The 19,155-nt window shown below is 33.9% G+C and overlaps 1 protein-coding gene and 1 long non-coding RNA gene across 3 annotated transcripts; one reads left to right on the forward strand and one right to left on the reverse strand.

Annotated features, from left to right (window-relative positions):
* Positions 1–285: 285 nt before the first annotated feature.
* On the reverse strand, positions 286–13,730 carry LOC141591155 (acetylajmalan esterase-like). Its single transcript, XM_074411558.1, has 5 exons — positions 13,303–13,730; positions 12,599–12,811; positions 11,729–11,877; positions 1,089–1,362; positions 286–583 (listed from the first exon to the last, which is right to left on the reverse strand). Exons 1-5 carry the CDS (start codon positions 13,574–13,576, stop codon positions 390–392), a joined length of 1,104 nt encoding a protein of 367 aa, XP_074267659.1. The 5' UTR covers positions 13,577–13,730; the 3' UTR covers positions 286–389.
* A 939-nt stretch (positions 13,731–14,669) lies between these two features.
* LOC141591156 (uncharacterized) lies at positions 14,670–17,455 on the forward strand. Of its 2 annotated transcripts, XR_012520696.1 has the most exons (4): positions 14,671–15,108; positions 15,687–15,787; positions 15,897–16,074; positions 17,234–17,455. It is a non-coding gene; the product is annotated as an uncharacterized LOC141591156 (long non-coding RNA). The 2 variants fall into 2 exon arrangements; XR_012520695.1 differs by having other exon boundaries at positions 14,670–15,108; positions 15,687–16,074.
* The last annotated feature ends 1,700 nt before the right edge of the window (positions 17,456–19,155 follow it).

Genomic DNA, 19,155 nt, shown 5'->3' on the forward strand with positions numbered 1-19,155 from the left:
TGGTTCAAGCCCTGAATATCGTATTCTGCCTTGCTTTCATGGATTAAGGAAGAATTAAATTTTTGTATCTTTTTTCATAGAGAAGTTTTTAACTAAAACGCTATGTCCTAAAAATATCTTTTGAGATTTTCCAAACTATGTTGATTTGGGAGGAAACGAGGTTTTGTGATGGTTTTGAACACAGTGTTGGATCGACCCTTATTACTTTAAGGTTTGTACTGTTTTCCTCGACCCAAGACTACTTGTGAAATTAATAGAAAATTTGATTTGGAAATTACCCGCAAATCTACTTTTGTTGTGATTCATTTACTATATAGAATAAATTCAATAATAATTTTTACTGAACAACAATATGCTAAATAAGAAATAATCTAGTTATAATATAAATCCTAGCCATGAACATGTTGTTGTCTGGGTCGTTGTTGAAGTATTGGCACAAAATGCCTTAATAGCCATTCAGCCACGTATTTATTTCCGGCCTGAGTCATATGGATTCCATCCCAATTCACTCGCTTCGATGGGTTCGTACAACATGCAACGTCCTGTGCACAACATGCTTTCTTCCATCCATCTTTTCCGAACCCTACATTCAACGTCCATGTTTCAAGGAGATTAGAGGAAGTCCCGATGTCAAATGGGATCATAGTATAGCCATTATTTAACAGCTCACAACATTGTTACTTTTAGAAAAACAATTCCTATTATAGCGGTAAATAAAATCAATATAATCTTTTTTGCATCTCACCACATAATACTGAAAAAGGTGGAGCCAAGTAATCAAAGAAAAAGCTAACTTTAAATTTTAATGGTATATCAAACTTAAATCGTATCACGCGCCTTTTAGTTTTGTAGGATGTTTTATAGCATATGAGTTTGACCTTTCTTTCGTTGCATATATTGTCTAAGTAAATGTATTAGTAAGACCATTACTTTTATAACTAACTTAATTAGAACATAGACGAAATATGTAATTTTATTTTGAGTCCCAGTGAAGCAATGATCACGAAGCATTGAATTTCAACACAAATGTGAGTAGATAAATAGACAAGATAGTAATGACAAATATGGAAACTGTGATCAGAAGATACCTAAAGCGGGAGCACTAGTTACGACCCATTTCAGGGCAGAGTAGTAATCTGCGTAGGCGATAGTGACTCTTGGGTACTGGTCTTGTAAGTCTTGGATGGCCTCAATCAAACGTGCATTGTGTAGTCTCGAGAATTCGTTATATTCTTTGAGGCAATTAAGCTCATCGTACTTTGAGGTATCATTTGTTTTAAATTGATCTAAGTAAATTGGCACACAACCAATAGGAAAGTTTCCTGGAACCACAATGTTCATTGCCCCGAGCTTAATTATTTCCTACACTTACCCGAAGGTGATATTGTTAGACAAAAGCACGCAAATATCATGAAATTAATACACATTATATATTTACTTCCACCATAGTTACTTCCTATAATTAAGCAAGCCATATTATAATTGGAATATATGTTGGGACGAAATTGATTTTTGATTCTTTCAATATATGCTGGATATATATGACCAATGAGGTTGATCTAAATTCTATTTTTCGACCTATCATAATTGTTTTAGAACCCTTAACGCTACAAAATAATAGAGTTCGCTTATTTAAGGCACTTCTGCATTTCCGGCAATCAATTATTAACTAGCTAGGATGGTGACATGTACGAGGCACATGTACTAAATCAATTGGCGATAATTATCCAACTTTTTTTTATAATATAAATCAAAATTATGTTTATATATATATATATATATATATATATATATATATATATATATATATATATATATATATATATGATATTTCGATGGTTTTTGCTTCCTTTTTTCAATATGTTTAATTTCTAATGTTTTATAAATGTTTTGCCTCATTTAGTATTTTAATCGGTTCTTTTTATTCAAATGTTATATTGTCAACAAGCTACCTCTTTTCTAATCATTACTCTCCCGAAATACCTCCAACTCCAAACCCACCCTCCCTACTTCCACCTCACTAAACATATAATAAAATTAACCATTAAATGCACCACAGTCATCTGTATTCCCTCTTAAACAACCCCTAAACCCATCATTGATACTCTCCTCCTAGACTCTAATACACACCTAAAATGTCCAAGTTCCCCAAAAGTAACCTCTCTCCTCCAAAAGTTGGTCCACTCAAAAAAAAAATAACCTCTACCTTCGAAATCTCATTTATCTCCTGTAAAAAAATAAGTTGAACATGTTATCAAAGAAAAAGCATACATAGAGTTAGGACTTATATGATAAACGACAAATTGGTCATAACATGTTGAGGGTTTTTGCATTATTTGAATAACAAATATGATATTTTGTAAGTTGGTCGATGGAATATTGAAATAATAGATTGGGGCATAATTTCCTATTGTACAAAAAGCAACCTTTATTAGTAGATTAGAATAAACTAAAAAAAATGATCTTTTTGTCCTTGTGAAAACTAAATTCAAACGTTATCTTTAGCAATAATTTGCTCACGTCTTTGCTTGTAATTTTACAAAAAAGGATAACGATTTGTTAATCGAAAACAATTTATTATAAAAACTTTTAACAAATCATGGCATGTAAATATGTTAGTTAAACATGTCAACAAAATATGGTTATATTATGCTTTTGCACTCTAATTTTGTGAAAAGCATTCCACATTTTACCAAAGAGGTTCATAAAAATAAGTCCATGATGTAGTTATAATGTATATCGGGTCATAAAACTAAGTCCATGATATGGTTATAGTTTATACCCATAATACAGTTTTCAAATTTGTATATGTACATTACGACTTAGGAGTAGAGTTCAGTGCTCATATTTCATTGTGATTAAGTAAAAATTTTCCTTAAAAAGAGATTAGAAATATTTTATTCTACACAAGTTATAAATATAATTAGATAAATTTAAACTATCCTCAAATGTCGTTTAATTTTACTTTACAAATTCAAGCAAATTAAAATAAGTTATTTAAAAGTTATAATAATAAATCGTAAAATGATCAGATCACTCTCATTCTCTCATTCTCACAGCTCTTTATCTCTCTCTCTCTCTCTCTCTCTCTCTCTCTCTCTCTCTCTCTCTCTCTCTCTCTCTCTCTCTCTCTCTATCATCTCAAATTTCATTCCTCTCATCCTAACAAAATAAAAACCAAAATAAAAAACACTCTCCTAGATTCCTCACTCACCAACATACGACACCACCACGACACACGACCACCCACCACTGCACCTCCTCGTCATCGGACCCACCTCAGCCACGACCACCCCACTATTGCCATTCTCGTTGCCACTACGCCGACGTCAACCACCTACCCTTCTTCCTCTCTAACACTCGACCACCACCAACCTCATTAACAGCCCCCTCTCCGCCACCACCTACCCTACCAACACTCCACAACCTCCCTTATTTAGCTCGGTTTTATATTTAATATCTGCTATTGGGAGCGATTTTATGAGGTAATATCGCCTTGTAGGGTATTCTCGTGCTTTTATGTCATTCGTGGGATTGGAAGTGGTTTTCCCGTCATTTTTCTATAGTACGAAGAATCACGAGTAAAATGAAGCTAAGCTACGAGTATTAGAGGTAAAGATGATGTGTCAAGTTCATATACAAGTCCCAATTCAAGAGAAAGTGGTTTCAAGTCGTTCCGAGCTCAAATGAATAAGCTATGACGGTTTTACTACGCGTCGTCAAATACCGCTCGTGACCCCAGGCTTACGACCCCTACCACTTGGGGTCAAGTTAACCCGTTATAAAGACAGAAATGTGCTGAATTTGTGCCTTGTTCACGACCCATATCGGGGTCTCTAACCCCGAGCCCATGGAGTGGTGTTCTCGTGTGTGTAGAAGCAAAGTACCAGGTCTCGTGCCACCAAGCCACTACCCCGATCGATGTGGCTGACCTCGGGTGGTTGGCGGTGTAAGAAAACATCTATGTAATTCATGACATAAGATGTTATTAGTCTTACTCATTTTATGGTCATTAGTAAGAGATGTTTCTTTTGTAAATAATGAACATGTTATAATTCAAAACATATGTTTCATATTAATTTGCTAATAAACATAAAGGGTTACACATCAAAGAATAAGTTTCACTCTCAATTAAACCTTGATGGAAGGTTAATATTATGTTGTATGTTATGAAATTTGGTCCTCTCTCTACCTATAAATAGTGATCTTTGTCCATCACAAAGATCATCACAAAAACATTACAAACACATACATTAAAGGTTTATAGGCAAAGGGAGAGAAACCTCATTTCTCAACTAAGGGTTTATTATTCAACAAAACGTATTATCATCATGTTGTCCGGAGGTTTGTTCTAATATTATTAAAATAAAATTACATTTTTGATAATCATGTAATTCAAGATCTTAGGGTTCATGTTATGACTTATATATTTAATATTTGGTATTAGAGCGTTGTTTAGAATGCATGATTATCCATTAAAAGGATTTATATAAATTGATATAGTATGAATAATAGATCCATTATTAACTCTATTTTTGTTAACATATAATTATTTAAATTCCGCAATTTTAAGTTTGAAAACGACTTTATTATCATGATTACATTAATAATAATTAAAATGATATTATCTAGATTAAAATGTTTTTAGTAACATTTTAATAATGTCGACTATTACTAATGTTTAATCCATTTTATTATTATCGTTGTTTATGTCGTTATAAATATTATTTTATGTTTTTGTAATTTTTAACATTAACATTGATAAATAATATGTTTACTTTGACAATAATTTTTTATGACATTAAAATAATGTACTTTTAATGTATTAGTATGTTATACGAGATAACTATATATTTTATACGAAGAAATGGTAAATGTAACATATTAACCTACATTTTTCTTTTCTCATCTTAAGTGAATAATAAATATTGGTCAAATGCAAGAATACATATTATTTGTCCACAGACAAATAGTATTTATATATATTTGAGTAATAATTAAGAAAAAAATTATTCTATTATAATTATGTTTGTTATGATAACCATTAAACAGTATCAAGTCTATATGCAATATTAGGTGACTACCCACAGGAGAACCTAAAATTATATAATTTAATTGTATGTGTTGTTTTATGACTAAATTATTGTATCCCGTTTGCAGTTAATGTATCGTCAACTTTTAATTCATATGCTACGTCTATAATCAAACTTAATGGAACTAACTACTCAGAATGGAAAGAGCAAGTTGAATTTTCCTTAGGAGTACTCGAACTGGACAAGGCTCTTATTACAGATAAGCCCTGCACCATTAAGCGATAAGAGTATCTTGTTGAGGAAAATAAACTCCACCTTGATTGGGATCGTTCTAACAGACTTAGCATGATGTTTATGCGAATGGTAATTGACACGAACATCAAGACATCCCTACCTAAAACTGAGAGGGCAAAAGAATACTTACAAGCCATTGAAGATCAGTTTAAGACTGCAGACAAATCCCTTGCTGGGAAACTTATGGCAGATCTTGTAACCATGAAGTTTGATGGTTCTCGCACAATGAGTGCTCATGTCATTGAAATGATAAATCTTGCGGCCAAACTTAAGAATTTGGGATTGACTATGGATGATGCTTTTCTAGTTCAATTTATCTTAACTAGCTTACCTTCTCATTATGAACCTTTCAAAATTCATTACAACACTATTACGGAAAAGTGGAGCCTAAATGAATTAACTAATAAATTGGTTCAAGAGGAGTCTAGGCAAGGCTCGCAAGGGATTAAAGTTGCTCATTTCGTTCAAGGAGTTGGGAAAAAGAATAATTCATCCCGTAAGAGAGCAGCACCTAAATATGATGATGTTAATCAACCATTAAAGAAGAAAAAGAAAGATGATGTTTGCAAATTCTGCAAGAAACCTGGACATTTCCAGGCGGATTGTGCTAAACGTAAAGCATGGTTTGAAAAGAAAGGTAACCCAATGGGTTTCGTAAGTTATTTCGAATCAAATCTTACTAATGTATCTTCTTCTACTTGGTGGATTGACACCGGTGCTAATGTTCATATTTCGAATTCTATGCAGGGATTCATTACGATCCAAACCACAAATTCAAGTGAGAATTTTATTTTTATGGGAAATAAAGATAAAGCTCCAGTTAAAGCTGTTGGAACTTTTCGTCTAATTTTAGATATCGGTTACCAGTTAGACTTATGTCAAACTCTTTATGTTCCGTCTATTTCTCGTAATTTAATTTCTGTAAGCGCACTTGATAAGTTTGGATATTCATTTGAAATAGGCAATAAAAATTTCAGTTTGTTTGAAAATTCTAACCTTATTGGTTGTGGAATATTAATAGGTGGAATATTAATAGATGGATTTTATAAACTTCATCTTAAACATATTGAAGCTGAAATTTGTCTCACCTTGCATAATAAAGAAACAAAACGCAAGTCATCCATAAATGACATTTACTTCGTGTGGCATAAAAAACTAGGTCATATATCTAGCGAAAGAATAAAACGTTTAGTAAAAGATGACGTTCTACCGGACATTAATTTTACTGACATTACAGCTTGTGTTGATTGTATTAAAGGAAAAATACAAAGAAAGGAGCCACAAGAAGTACTCAACTTCTTGAAATTATACATAAAGATATTTGTGGACCATTTGATGTTCCAACTTTCGGAGGAGAAAAATATTTCATTACTTTTATCGATGATTATTCACGTTATTGTTATCTTTATCTATTGCATGAAAAATCTCAATCTGTAGATGCTGTACAAGCATACATTACCGAGGTTGAAAGACAATTAGAAAAGAAAGTGAAAATCATTAGATCTGATAGAGGTGGTGAATTTTATGGAAGGTATGACGAAACAGGACAACATCCTGGACCTTTTGCTAAACTTCTCCAAAAACTTGGAATTGTTGCTCAATACACAACGCCTGGTTCACCATGGCAGAACGGTGTAGCTGAAAGGCGAAATCGTACATATATGAAAATGGTTAGATCCATGATGAGTCATGCTAACTTGCCTATATCATTATGGATGGATGCGTTACGAACAACGGTTTATATCTTAAATAGAGTTCCAAGTAAGTCCGTTCCAAAGACGCCATTTGAACTTTGGAAAGGATGAAAACCTAGTTTAAGACATCTCCAAATATGGGGTTGCCCAGCTGAAGCTAGAATTTACAATCCACATGAAAAGAAATTGGATTTAAAGACAATCAGTGGTCACTTTATTGGTTATCCTGAAAAATCCAAAGGATATAGGTTTTATTGTCCTAACCATAGTACGAGAATTGTTGAAACCGGTAACGCCAGATTCTATGAGAATGGTGAAATCAGTGGGAGTACTAAACAACAAGAAGTGATCATTCAAGAAATACGGGTACCAATCCTTATACCCTTAATTTCAAATGATATTGGAAATCCTCCTATTATTGAACCCATTCACAATGATGAGGAAAACCAAATAATTGATCATCAACTTCATAATGAGACTTTCAACAATCATAATGATGATAAAGCACCACAAGAACCGCCGTTAAGAAGATCTCAACGACAACGGAGATCGGCTATTCCTGATGATTATGAGCTTTATCTAATAGAATCTCAAGGGACTCAAGACCCGATTTCTTATTCACAAGCTATTAAGGATGTTAATTCTTATAAATGGATTTATGCCATGAAAGATGAATTAAAATCTATGGAGAGAAATTAAGTATGGGAAATCGTTCAATTGCCTCCGGGCCATAAAGCCGTCAGATGTAAATGGGTCTTTAAGACCAAACGTGACTCCAACGGAAAAATTGAACGTAAAGCTCGACTTGTTTTCAAAGGTTTTAATCAGAAAGAAGGCATTGACTATAATGAGACTTTTGCTCCTGTTTCAAGAAAAGATTCTCTAAGAATTATCATAGCATTAGTAGCTCATTATGACTTAGAATTACATCAAATGGATGTAAAAACCGCCTTTTTAAATGGAGACTTAGAAGAAGAAGTCTACATGCGTCAACCTGAAGGCTTCATAATTGAAGGTCAGGAAGACATGGTCTGCAAACATAAGAAATCAATATATGGATTGAAACAAGCTTCGAGGCAATGGTATTTAAAGTTTCATGAAACCATAACTGCTTTCGGTTTCACTGAAAACGTTGTTGACCCTTGCATTTATCTCAAATTCAGTGGGAGTAAGTTCATATTTTTGGTTTTGTATGTTGATGACATTTTATTAGCCAGTAGCGACCTTGGTTTATTACGTAAAACTAAGGATTATTTCTCTACAAACTTTGAAATGAAAGATATGGGTGAGGCTTCTTTTGTGATAGGAATAGAAATATTCCGTGATAGATCACAAGGAATTTTAGGATTGTCTCAGAAAGCATATATTGACAAAGTACTTGAGAGATTTGGCATGACGACTTGTTCCTCTAGTCCTGTGCCACTGCATAAAGGAGACAAACTTGTTCTTGAGCAGTGCCCAAAGACTCCTATGGAACGAGAAGAAATGGCAAAGTATCCTTATGCATCTCTTGTGGGGAGTTTGATGTATGCACAGTCCGTACTAGACACGATATCGCCACACTTGTTGGCATGTTGGGTAGATTTCAAAGCAACCCAGAATTGCTCATTGGAAAGCCGCAAAGAAAGTATCTGCGATATTTAAAGGGAACAAGAAACTACATGCTCACCTATAGAAAATCAAGTCATCCACAGGTGACTGGTTATTCGATTCAGATCTTCTTTGGATGTCCCGACACTAGGATTTGCACTCTTGGCTATGTGTATCTCTTATGTGGAGGTGCAATATCATGGAGAAGTCAAAAATCCGAGTTGCTTTTCGGATCCACCATGATGGTTGAATATGTGGCATGTTATGAGGTTTCAATTCAAGGAACTTGGTTGCGTAATTTTGTCTCACGGTTTGGTGCTTTAAGTTTTATCTCTAAGCCACTACTTATCTACTGTGACAATGAAGCTGCAACATTTTTCTCAAAGCATGATAGGATAACCAAAGGTTCAAAACACATGGACCTTAAATACCTATTACTAAAGCAAGATGTTAAACTAAAGAAAATTATCGTCGAATCAATAAGTACAAATTTACAAGTGGCAGACATATTTACGAAAGGACTACCTGCACCAACGTTTCAGAAACACACTGAGAGTATGGGTCTTACAAATAGTTCCTAATTTTTTCATATTATGCCATTTGATTTCTATTTATGCACGACAATTATTGAGCTCTATATATAACGTTTACAACTGCCTTTTCTGTTTTCTAATGTGTACACCTCAAGTATTAGATAAATAAAACTGAATAAGTCTTTTATACAAGACATTATGTGACCATTATGATACTCTTACTTATGGTCTAGATATGAAAGTTATTAATGTAGTAGTACATGGAAGTAAGCATGTTGCAAAATAACATGTACACGCCATGACTCCCATTGATCGCTAGATTATCCAAGACATTTATGATAACCAATTAAGAAACTTTAGCATATCATGCGCGCCTTATGATTTTAATATGAAAATACTAAAGTATCTTCCTAATGACCAAGTGGGCGACTGTAAGAAAACATCTATGTAATTCATGACATAAGATGTTATTAGTCTTACTCATTTTATGGTCATTAGTAAGAGATGTTTCTTCTGTAAATAATGAACATGTTCAATTCAAAACATATGTTTCATATTAATTTGCTAATAAACATAAAGGGTTACACATCAAAGAGTAAGTTTCACTCTCAATTAAACCTTGATGGAAGGTTAATATTATGTTGTATGTTATGAAATTTGGTCCTCTCTCTACCTATAAATAGTGATCTTTGTCCATCACAAAGATCATCACAAAAACATTACAAACACATACATTAAAGGTTTATAGGCAAAGGGAGAGAAACCTCATTTCTCAACTAAGGGTTTATTATTCAACAAAACTTATTATCATCATGTTGTCCGGAGGTTTATTCTAATATTATTAAAATAAAATTACATTTGTGATAATCATATAATTCAAGATCTTAGGGTTCATATTATGACTTATATATTTAATAGGCGGCGACTCCGACGGTTGATGTTCTTGCGTGTTTCTATAAATTGCAGCCCTTGATTTCGACTAAGGCATCTCACATTCCGTCAATTTCCCATTGTTCTTAGGGTTTATAAACATTAGCTTTTCATTTCCAATAATTTACATAAACTTCTAGTTCATTTGTTTACATTTCGAATTGGGTTTTATTCAAGCATTTTTTTTCTTCTATTTTCTAGTTCTTACATTCAAGTTTCATTTGGGTATTTCTCATTTTCTCTACTTTGATCTATTCTTGTTACTTCAATTCCTAGTTTATCGTCTCTTAATTATGCAATTGTTTACATATTTTTTAGTCGTTAGTTTACATTTTATAGTGTGTGAGTAGTTTAATTATTTTAGGGTGATGGGATTAACATGTTAAATTAGCATTCTTCATCTTGTTAGAATCGGGTTTGTATTGTCACTGTTATTGTCCCTATTCTTTGCTTGTTTCAAATGATAATCTTTGATTTGTGGCCAAAGTCATTTGATTATAATTACATTTTAGCAAAAAAAAAAAAAAAAAGTCATTTGATTATACTTGTTTAATTCCGTCCTAAAATCAAAAGTCGGGATGCATGGGAATAAGAGTAAGCATCAATAGTGGGACGACCTAGTAAGATCGAAAGCCTCTAAGACCTGTTTTAAGGTTGACAATAAACCGAGAGGCATGTGCCATTGACCAAGACAATTATCGATTTCATGTACCCATTATTTGACAATGACCTTATGCTAATTTACATTTCAAATCTATCCCCTAGATTCCATCTTGTTAGTGTTTTTAATCATTTTGTTAATCGCTTTTAATTTACCAACCAAACTCAAACAATTGAACCAACCTTGATAGAATTCATTCCATGATAACTAATATGGCAGCTTCCGTCTCCCTGTCCGACTCCTACTTCTTTAACTACATTCATTTATTGTTAGCCTAGCCTAAAATTAATATTTTTGATTAGGTGTGCGATAAGCCCTATCAACAGGAAGCATGTAATGTGTTTGGTTGAGGTGATAAGGCTTTATTGGAAATATTTGTTAATCCTAGGTGTCAGGTGTTCAACTCCTTGTAGCTTCATTTCTTAAGATTCTATTTTTTTCTAATATAGTGTACTTTATTAAATTGTCTCCCTTTGTAGCTTCATTTTTTTAAAATTCCAATTTTTTCCCAGTTTCATACTCTTAACAAGCATCCATTTATTATTATTGTGATTTTGTAAGCAATTCTTTTAATTAAGGGAAAGATGTTAATATTTTTTTTTTTTTTTTGGTACATAGGGAAAGATGTTAATATTGTAGTGAGCTATTAATCTTTTATTTTCCTTTGTAAAATGATAGATTGCAAGTTACTCTAATACTGTCTTACAAGAAATTTCTTGTTATTAATATTATTTGCTTAATTTTTTAATCACATCGCATTAAAGGCATTATAAAATGACTTCTTTGTGTAAATTGTGTAAAATTTAATTCATAATTCAATATTCGAAAAAAGTTTAAATTTGTAATCCTTATAACGTAAAATTAGCTATAAAAGGTTTACTCGAGATGAAACAGCTACTTAGATCAAAATCAAAAAGTCGGGCCCGGATTGCTAGTCGTCCCTGTCAATGATATTCGTTACATTTGAATTGTTATGCTATTGAAATTACTTACCTGGACTGAATCTTTAATAGCTTGTACAACTTGAGGAACTAAAGCATAGACTTCTCGCATAGTTCTATTTTGAAAAAAGGCAAAATTGTAGTCATTACCACCTATTTCTCCCATGAGCACTAGTGACTTTTCTACTCTTCTTTTGCAATCTGCAAGCAATCACAATTCTTGGGATTGAAGTTATTATAGAATCAAGGAATTTTATTGTTCCAATGCAATTAAATATGAGTCCAGGTTTGTTTAGCACAACGTACGTTATGCTTCCGCAGATCGTGTTTCTTGCTTATAATATTCTCTTCATTCTTATATACGGAGTAATATACTCTGTAAAAGTTACTTTGACAACAATTAATGAAGACCACCTTTTGGAGCCCCTGAACCTTACCTTTTGAGGCGTAAGAATAAGTAATGCATTCCCAGTTTTTAATGAACGTAAAGTTAGGTCATTCGTTTACCTTTGGGCTTTGGTTTTGACACAAAAACCAAGAAAAGTGCAGGGGGGGCAAGTTATTGAATGACAAATGGACCAAATTGAAAGTGGATGATCAAATTGCCCATCAAAGACATCCCGAAAATAAAAGGTAAACAATTGAGTAAGACATCCAAAATAAAATAGGTAAACAAATGATCGGGACGGAGTGACTAATTCTTTGTCTTGTTATATAAGGCATTCTTACATTTTGAGACATTAAACCTAAAAATATGAGTAAATTTTATTAGAGGGTTTTATATGAGAAATTAATCCATTAACGTGATAGTAGTAATTAAATAACAAAATTAACAAGATTTGAGCTAGTTTGGCATGCAGAATTGATTGCACGACAAAAGCGTAGTACTTGTAATAATGCTTCAATTGACGTTTTGATGTACCTGAAGGACTATGACAGACTGAGGTGAGATGTGACTTGAACCAGTGTATTTGAGTAGACAAGGAACTCAAGGTGACCGGCGAGGTGACGTTGACGGCAGCCAAAGTTGTGGGGTCCAGAGCAGTCGCACCAGCCACCGCGAAATTAGCTCCATAACGGAAGTTGCTTCCTCTTGCTAGTATAGGGTTCAAAAGGGGCAAGTGGAAGAACATTGCTATATATCATACGAGTATCAAACATGACAATTGGAAAAACTTTAGTTAGAGTATCAAACGTGACGGACCATGTGTGAATTTTGATGCTTATACCGTGAAACGTCTCTACTTTGATAAAAAAAAAAACACTATTCATAATTCATTTATTGCTGCTAATAAGTGGGTTATTATTTTACTCAATAGAACCGTCTCACAATTTTCTCACAAGGTAAAATGTCAATATCATGTACAGTGTAACTTTGTAAGCCAACTAATATGCCCATATTCTTCTAAAATAAACGCTGCTATAAAAAAAAGTAATGAATACGAGAAGAACTTAGGAATGGTGTTACTCTTATATATAGTCACTTTCATTAGTTATGTACCCATAAATACAATTTTATGTAATGAATAATGACAACACAACTGTAGAAGAAGAAGAAGAAGAAGAAAAAAAAAACAAAATAGAGGAAATATATGATGTAGAGTTTATGCAAGGCAAGGAGAATACCAAAGTAATCCACCATTAGAAGGCCGTCTGAGCAACGTCCGGTAGCGCGATGAAAAAAAGTTCGGCCATAGGGAAGCCTTGCATAGCTAAGCCCATGTCCATTCCTTTCCCGTATTATGTTCCCGGTGTCCGAAAGAGAGTCTCCGAATTGGTAGATTGCCTCATACTCTATTGTCGGCATTTCTCCAATGTTGCTTCTAACGAAAGCTTTTATTCCCTTTGGAGTTAATATGGTACAAAGAATTATGAACAAGTGTAGGAGGAAATGCCTCATTTTGATTATTAGTGATAAAAATAATGACTTTATTAGTAAGGGTAGAGGGGGTTTATATAGGGGAATTAAGGGAATGATTATGGTCAGAGCTGTATGTACTTTATTTGTTTTCTAAGATTATGGGAGAATTGAGGGCTGTTTTGTTTTGACTTATGGATTGAGATGAAATCCTTAAAATTACACAAGTTTTTACTCGTCACCGCGTCCATGGTTTATGCCTTACCTTTATAACTCTACTACATCCTCCGTTCCGGTCATTTGTTATCCTTTTCTATTTTGGAGTATCTCACTCAATTGTTGTCCTTTCTATTTTAGGATTGCATTTGATGAGCAATTTGATCATTCACACTCAATTTGTTCCATTTGTCATCTAATTATTCACTCCCTCCTCTTTCCTTGATCTTTGTGCCAAAACCAAAGGACAACAATTGACACGAGACGGAGGGAGTATATATTTTTTTTATTAGGAAAGAAAACTAGGTTGATTCCCTCGAGTAGGACCAACATATCTGGAGTGAAACCTACTAGTAGAAAAAGTGTCATTGACATCGCCCTAATTACATCAGTTATTAATAAAAACGATGTAATCACTAATAATAAAGTTATTAACATCGATTTTAAAAAAAAAAAATGATCTTAATCATTTTATTTTTATCAGTTACATCAGTTGTTAGCATCAATTATTTGAAAACCGATGTTAATTTATTTTATGTTGCATCGATTATGATGAAACCAATGTCTATTTAAATACTCCCTCCAATTCTATGTATTCTTCCCTTTGTTTGGGGGCACGAGAATTAAGGAGAATAATAAAATAAGAGTAAAAAGTTGGGTGGGGTTTGATAGTAGGAGAGAAGGATGAATAATTATGAGTTAAATAAGAAATGGTGGGGCCAAAATATTAAGGAAAGTAATAAAATATGAGTAAAAGAGTTGGGTGGGGTTTGGTGATAGGAGAGAGAAATGAATAAAATAAGAGTAAAAGTTTCCAAAATAAAAAAGGGGAAGAAAACCTGAATAATCCGTTTTAGGAAATAGGGAAGAATATATAGAATAGGAGGGAGTAGAAAATTTTTATATTGCATCATTTAATTAATGAACCGATGTTACAAAATTACATATGGTTTACATAAGAACACGTAATAAGCAAAATTAACCCTTAAGTTGCCTTCTCTAATTTTCACAGAAACCCTATGCAAAACTCTCACAACCTGTAGTCGCCCTTCACGGAAACCTCACGCACAACCTGTCGGCGCCCTCTTCTTCACACCAGGCCGGCCAAGACCACAGGTTCAACGCTGCAATTTCATCTCTACAAGCAAAAAAAATTAATTATGTTCAATTGCGAATTTGAAGAAAACCTAAATATGATGGCACTCGATGTACACAATGACGGCGATGATGATGGTTATGAAGATGAGCTCGCGATTTACGGTCATGATGATCGCCGGCGATCTTATAGGCTTGCTCATTCTAATCTTTCGATTGATTCTCTTACTTCTAATGGCGTTGATTCTCCTTATCTTTCTGAGGTGATTTAATTTGTTATTTAATTTGATTTTATAAGATTGAGTTATTTTTGATGTTGATTATTTTAGGTTTTCGTTGAATTTTGATTTGTGTTGTTTGATCACTTTGATTGTATATGAGATTGTGAGCAATGAATTTGTTATTGTTTAGCTTAGAAATGCAGTGGTGTGACGGTTTCTGAGTTATGGTTGCCTAATTCGATACGAACACGGAACATTCGTTTTGTGATACGCTCTCATAGGCTGTCTGACATAGTAGTTTAAGTAAGCGCGGTGGTATGTGATAGTGTTGCAATATACTGTTTATGTACAATTGTACACACAAATAATGCATATAACGTAGCATTGGCATATCAAACTAACAAGTACTCTGATTATACTCTTAAGCATCTCTAAAGATTAAATAAAAATGGAGGATTATGATCACATGATGCTTAAAATAGGATTAGGGCTTAGTTGATGGTAGGTTATTGCACAAATAATCTTTTGTCATTATTTTTATAAATGCTTCTTCTTGTTTCAAGCATCTTTCCACTTAAAGCTTACAAGTTCCTGTTACATGTGAAATATTTTTTTTGCAGGGTCCTGCAAATTTTGGGATAGCTCAATTGATCCTTTAATTGCCTTCAAGCATGAGATCTGTGATGGGCGATTGCGCTTCAGAAGGAAAAATGTCCTTGAGGTATTTGATTATGGCTAGTAGTGTCCACTTGAACCTAACTAATAACCGCGGGATTGTTGAATTCTTACTCGTCGCTGACTGTCAGTTTATACCATGCATATGCTTGTAGAGTTATTTCGGAGTTATGATTTGTCGTAACATCTTGAACATCCTTTCAAGCATATATTTCGGAACTTTGAAGGTACTCCAGCTATGGGGGGGGGGTTCGATATTGTTCTTTATTCCGACAGCTTTCCTGCAACTATGGGCAGCCTGGTGGTATCTTTGCAAGTTTGCATGCTGTGAAGGTATTTCTCTTCAACACATACCCCCTCTCATTGAACTAGTTATTTATATTTCATTAAGATAGTACCCAGAACAAAAAGGTAAACAACTAGCTGAAGGTGAGAGAGTAGTCTTTAGCTGGGTACATGCGTTGTTTCTGAATAAGCTTAGCAAAAAAATGATCCTAGTCATGTAGCATGCATTCAGTTGGCTTTTACTTTCTTTACCTTAGTCACCGTATTGTTAGGAATCAGTGACAAAGGTAAAAAAAATATGCATTTAAAATACAGTTTGTCAACTAGTTTAGCTATTAAAGTGAAGATAAATTAATAATGGGAACTTCTCAATAATGTGGGATATCACATACTCCATACTCCGTATATGGTACACTTTGGAGTTAGCCGAACGAATGAAATCAACTACATGTTCTTGGACTGTTGGTCGAGCAATCAAATTTATGCCAGTGATACTGCAGACGTGATTTGTAGGTCACTTTTAACATTTCTGGACTTCTTTTAATAAGATTAGATGCATTTGCTTTTTCATAAGTCATAGCTGATTGCCCATTCATGTAGTCCTTGTTACCTTGTGGATTTTCTCTTTTTGTGACTGATGTCATTTCGTCAGTTCAGTACAATATTGTTCTTTGACTGTTCATGTCATTGAAATATAATAGAATATTGATATTCCATTGGATGTTTATAGGGAGCTGTCTGATAGCCTGTGAACTGTATCACTTTTGTGCATTTGCTCTTTACTTTACGTGTTCGAGTATGTAACTTAGAGTACCTTCCTTTTCAGTTTCATTTTAAATAGGCAGCGCCTCTTGGCCTCAAGCTACTTGAAATCAAGTTTAATAAAGTTTTTAAGGACTTATAATTTGACATTTATGTGTAAATGTATCCAGCATGACTAGTTTTATGCTGTGTTATTAATCCGCTTCAATTATCACTGGATGTATCATGTATGATTATTATGCATTCTGCCTAAACGCCTAGAGAGTCATGAGTGTGGTTATTATGTTATGAAGTGGATGTATGATATTACCGTATACCACGCATCATCATAGGACGACGTAGAAAAGATATCTCGATCTATTATGTCAAGCAATTTTTAATTTCTTATACCATTTGCATTTTTTTTAACCATTATCCTCTATTTTTTTTTGTTGTGTGTTTTCAGGTACAGAAAAAGAAATGACAACAGCACAAATTAACGAGGTCCGAGAGCTTTGGTCGCTTTATTGTTTAAAAAACATCTAATGTAATAATAAAATTGGTTTAGATGTCGTTAGAAACTAAATTGTAATTGAAAACATTTCACGTTTTGTGTCGTAGGAGATTGTAGGGTAGACGGAATTGTAATATGATATTTTTTTGTATAAAAGATGCTTTTTGTTTGAATTGTTGGAACCCGTAGTTTCCTAGGTTATTTGTGGTCAGCTGCTGTATATTATGGAGCATTTAATTATGGCAGGTAAATTAATGAAACAATTTTGCCCAAATGAATTAATCGAACTTTTTACATCAGTTTCAGAAAATAAACGATGTTAATATTTACATCGGTTTTGTCTAGAACTGATGTAAATAAGGTGATATTTACATCGGTTTTGGACCAAAACCGATGTAAATATGATGCTATTAACATCGGTTTTACATAGGAACCGATGTAATAAGAGTTTATTAACATCGGTTTTACAACCGATGTTAAGGTTAAAAATACTATATACGTCGCCCCCAAAAACATCGCCACAAAACCGATGTAAATGGGGCAAAATAACCGATGTCAATGACACTTTTTCTACTAAAGTAACGAGCCTAAGTTTGCATGAAACAAACTGGTTGTTTAGGCGTGTCCTTAGAGGACGGTTTGGTGATATGACTAGACCCGAACACAAAGCAATAGGACTAGCCTCGATAATTCAAAGCACACAAGCAAATGAATTACCAACCCCAAGCACAAAGCAATGGAGCTCTTCAAGCACAAAGCAAAGAAGAGATTTTTTTGAAGAAAACACTTGGTTTCTTTCTTTCTTTTAACTTCATCAATTCTGAATATTACACTTGGGAACTTGGCTTTATATATAGCCCAAGTCCTTCTAATCCTAACCATCCAATTTACATCTAAGAATTAGCAAAAGATGAGCAAAAAACAAAAGGAAAAAGAGGACAACCAGCCCTAGGCAGCTGTGTACCTCAACAACAAGAACAATCCAAATGTTCTTCTCTAGGTCTTACATGAGTCTTACAACAATAGGGACATAAGAGCTACCTAGAGAACACAAAATTGGAGCCTTCCTTGGTCAATATTCCAGCTGAAATAATCCTTTGAGAGCAGCCCCCAAAGCCCTTACACAAGCCTTACACAAATGTAAGAGTGAAAGCGACATTTGGACCTTCCTTGAAAGCGACATTTGATCTTCATTTGAAAATGATAAAACAACCCCCTTGGACTATCTTGGCCGACCACAAGACTCACTTTTAGTCCTAGGTTTGTCTTGATTTATTAACTAGAAAGGATAGGACCATTTGGAAGCGAACTAAGGCCGATTGTTGAAAACCGATAAACTTGTTACTCTTGTTTTGTCTTGCGATTTCATCTTAGCTCGGATCCTTATTTAAATAAAACCGATAAACTAGGTTGATTCTCTCGAGTAGGACCAACATATCTCATCCTTTCGGATGAGGGAGGAGAGTGAAAGCTAATGACTTTCAACCCACCTCGAAGAAGAGGAACATGAATGCCCCAAATTGGGCATAAAGTCAGCTATTTTATTGGCCTCACGAAAACAATGAGTAAACTTCACTTTTAATTGTAAAAAAAAAAGTTCGACCCTAATATCTGCGATTAAAAAAGAAATTTCCAAAGGTACCTTCCACGTTATTCCACGAATAGAATAACACAAAGATTATCTCCTTCAATAGCTAAAAGGTTAAAACTCAAAGTTTTGCTGCAAAATGCTTTCTCTAAGGGCAAGAGTTTCAGCGAAAAGAACATTAACTTGATCGCGAGGTTCGGCACCTAATAACAATACTTTACCTTCATGATCTCTAATGTTGAAGCCTATAGCTGCATTTTTATCATCTCGTTTAGAATTGTCAAAA

Source organism: Silene latifolia, chromosome 7, assembly GCF_048544455.1.
Source record: "Silene latifolia isolate original U9 population chromosome 7, ASM4854445v1, whole genome shotgun sequence".
Lineage (NCBI taxonomy): Eukaryota > Viridiplantae > Streptophyta > Magnoliopsida > Caryophyllales > Caryophyllaceae > Silene > Silene latifolia.

Excerpts from the sequence above, each read along its gene's own strand:
- LOC141591155 (XM_074411558.1), bottom strand. The coding sequence starts at position 13,576 with ATGAGGCATTTCCTCCTACACTTGTTCATAATTCTTTGTACCATATTA. Across the intron at positions 12,812-13,302 it reads TCTAATGGTGGATTACTTTG|CAATGTTCTTCCACTTGCCC; the intron begins GTATTCTCCTTG and ends TATGATATATAG. Across the intron at positions 584-1,088 it reads AACTAGTGCTCCCGCTTTAG|GGTTCGGAAAAGATGGATGG; the intron begins GTATCTTCTGAT and ends CGTTGAATGTAG.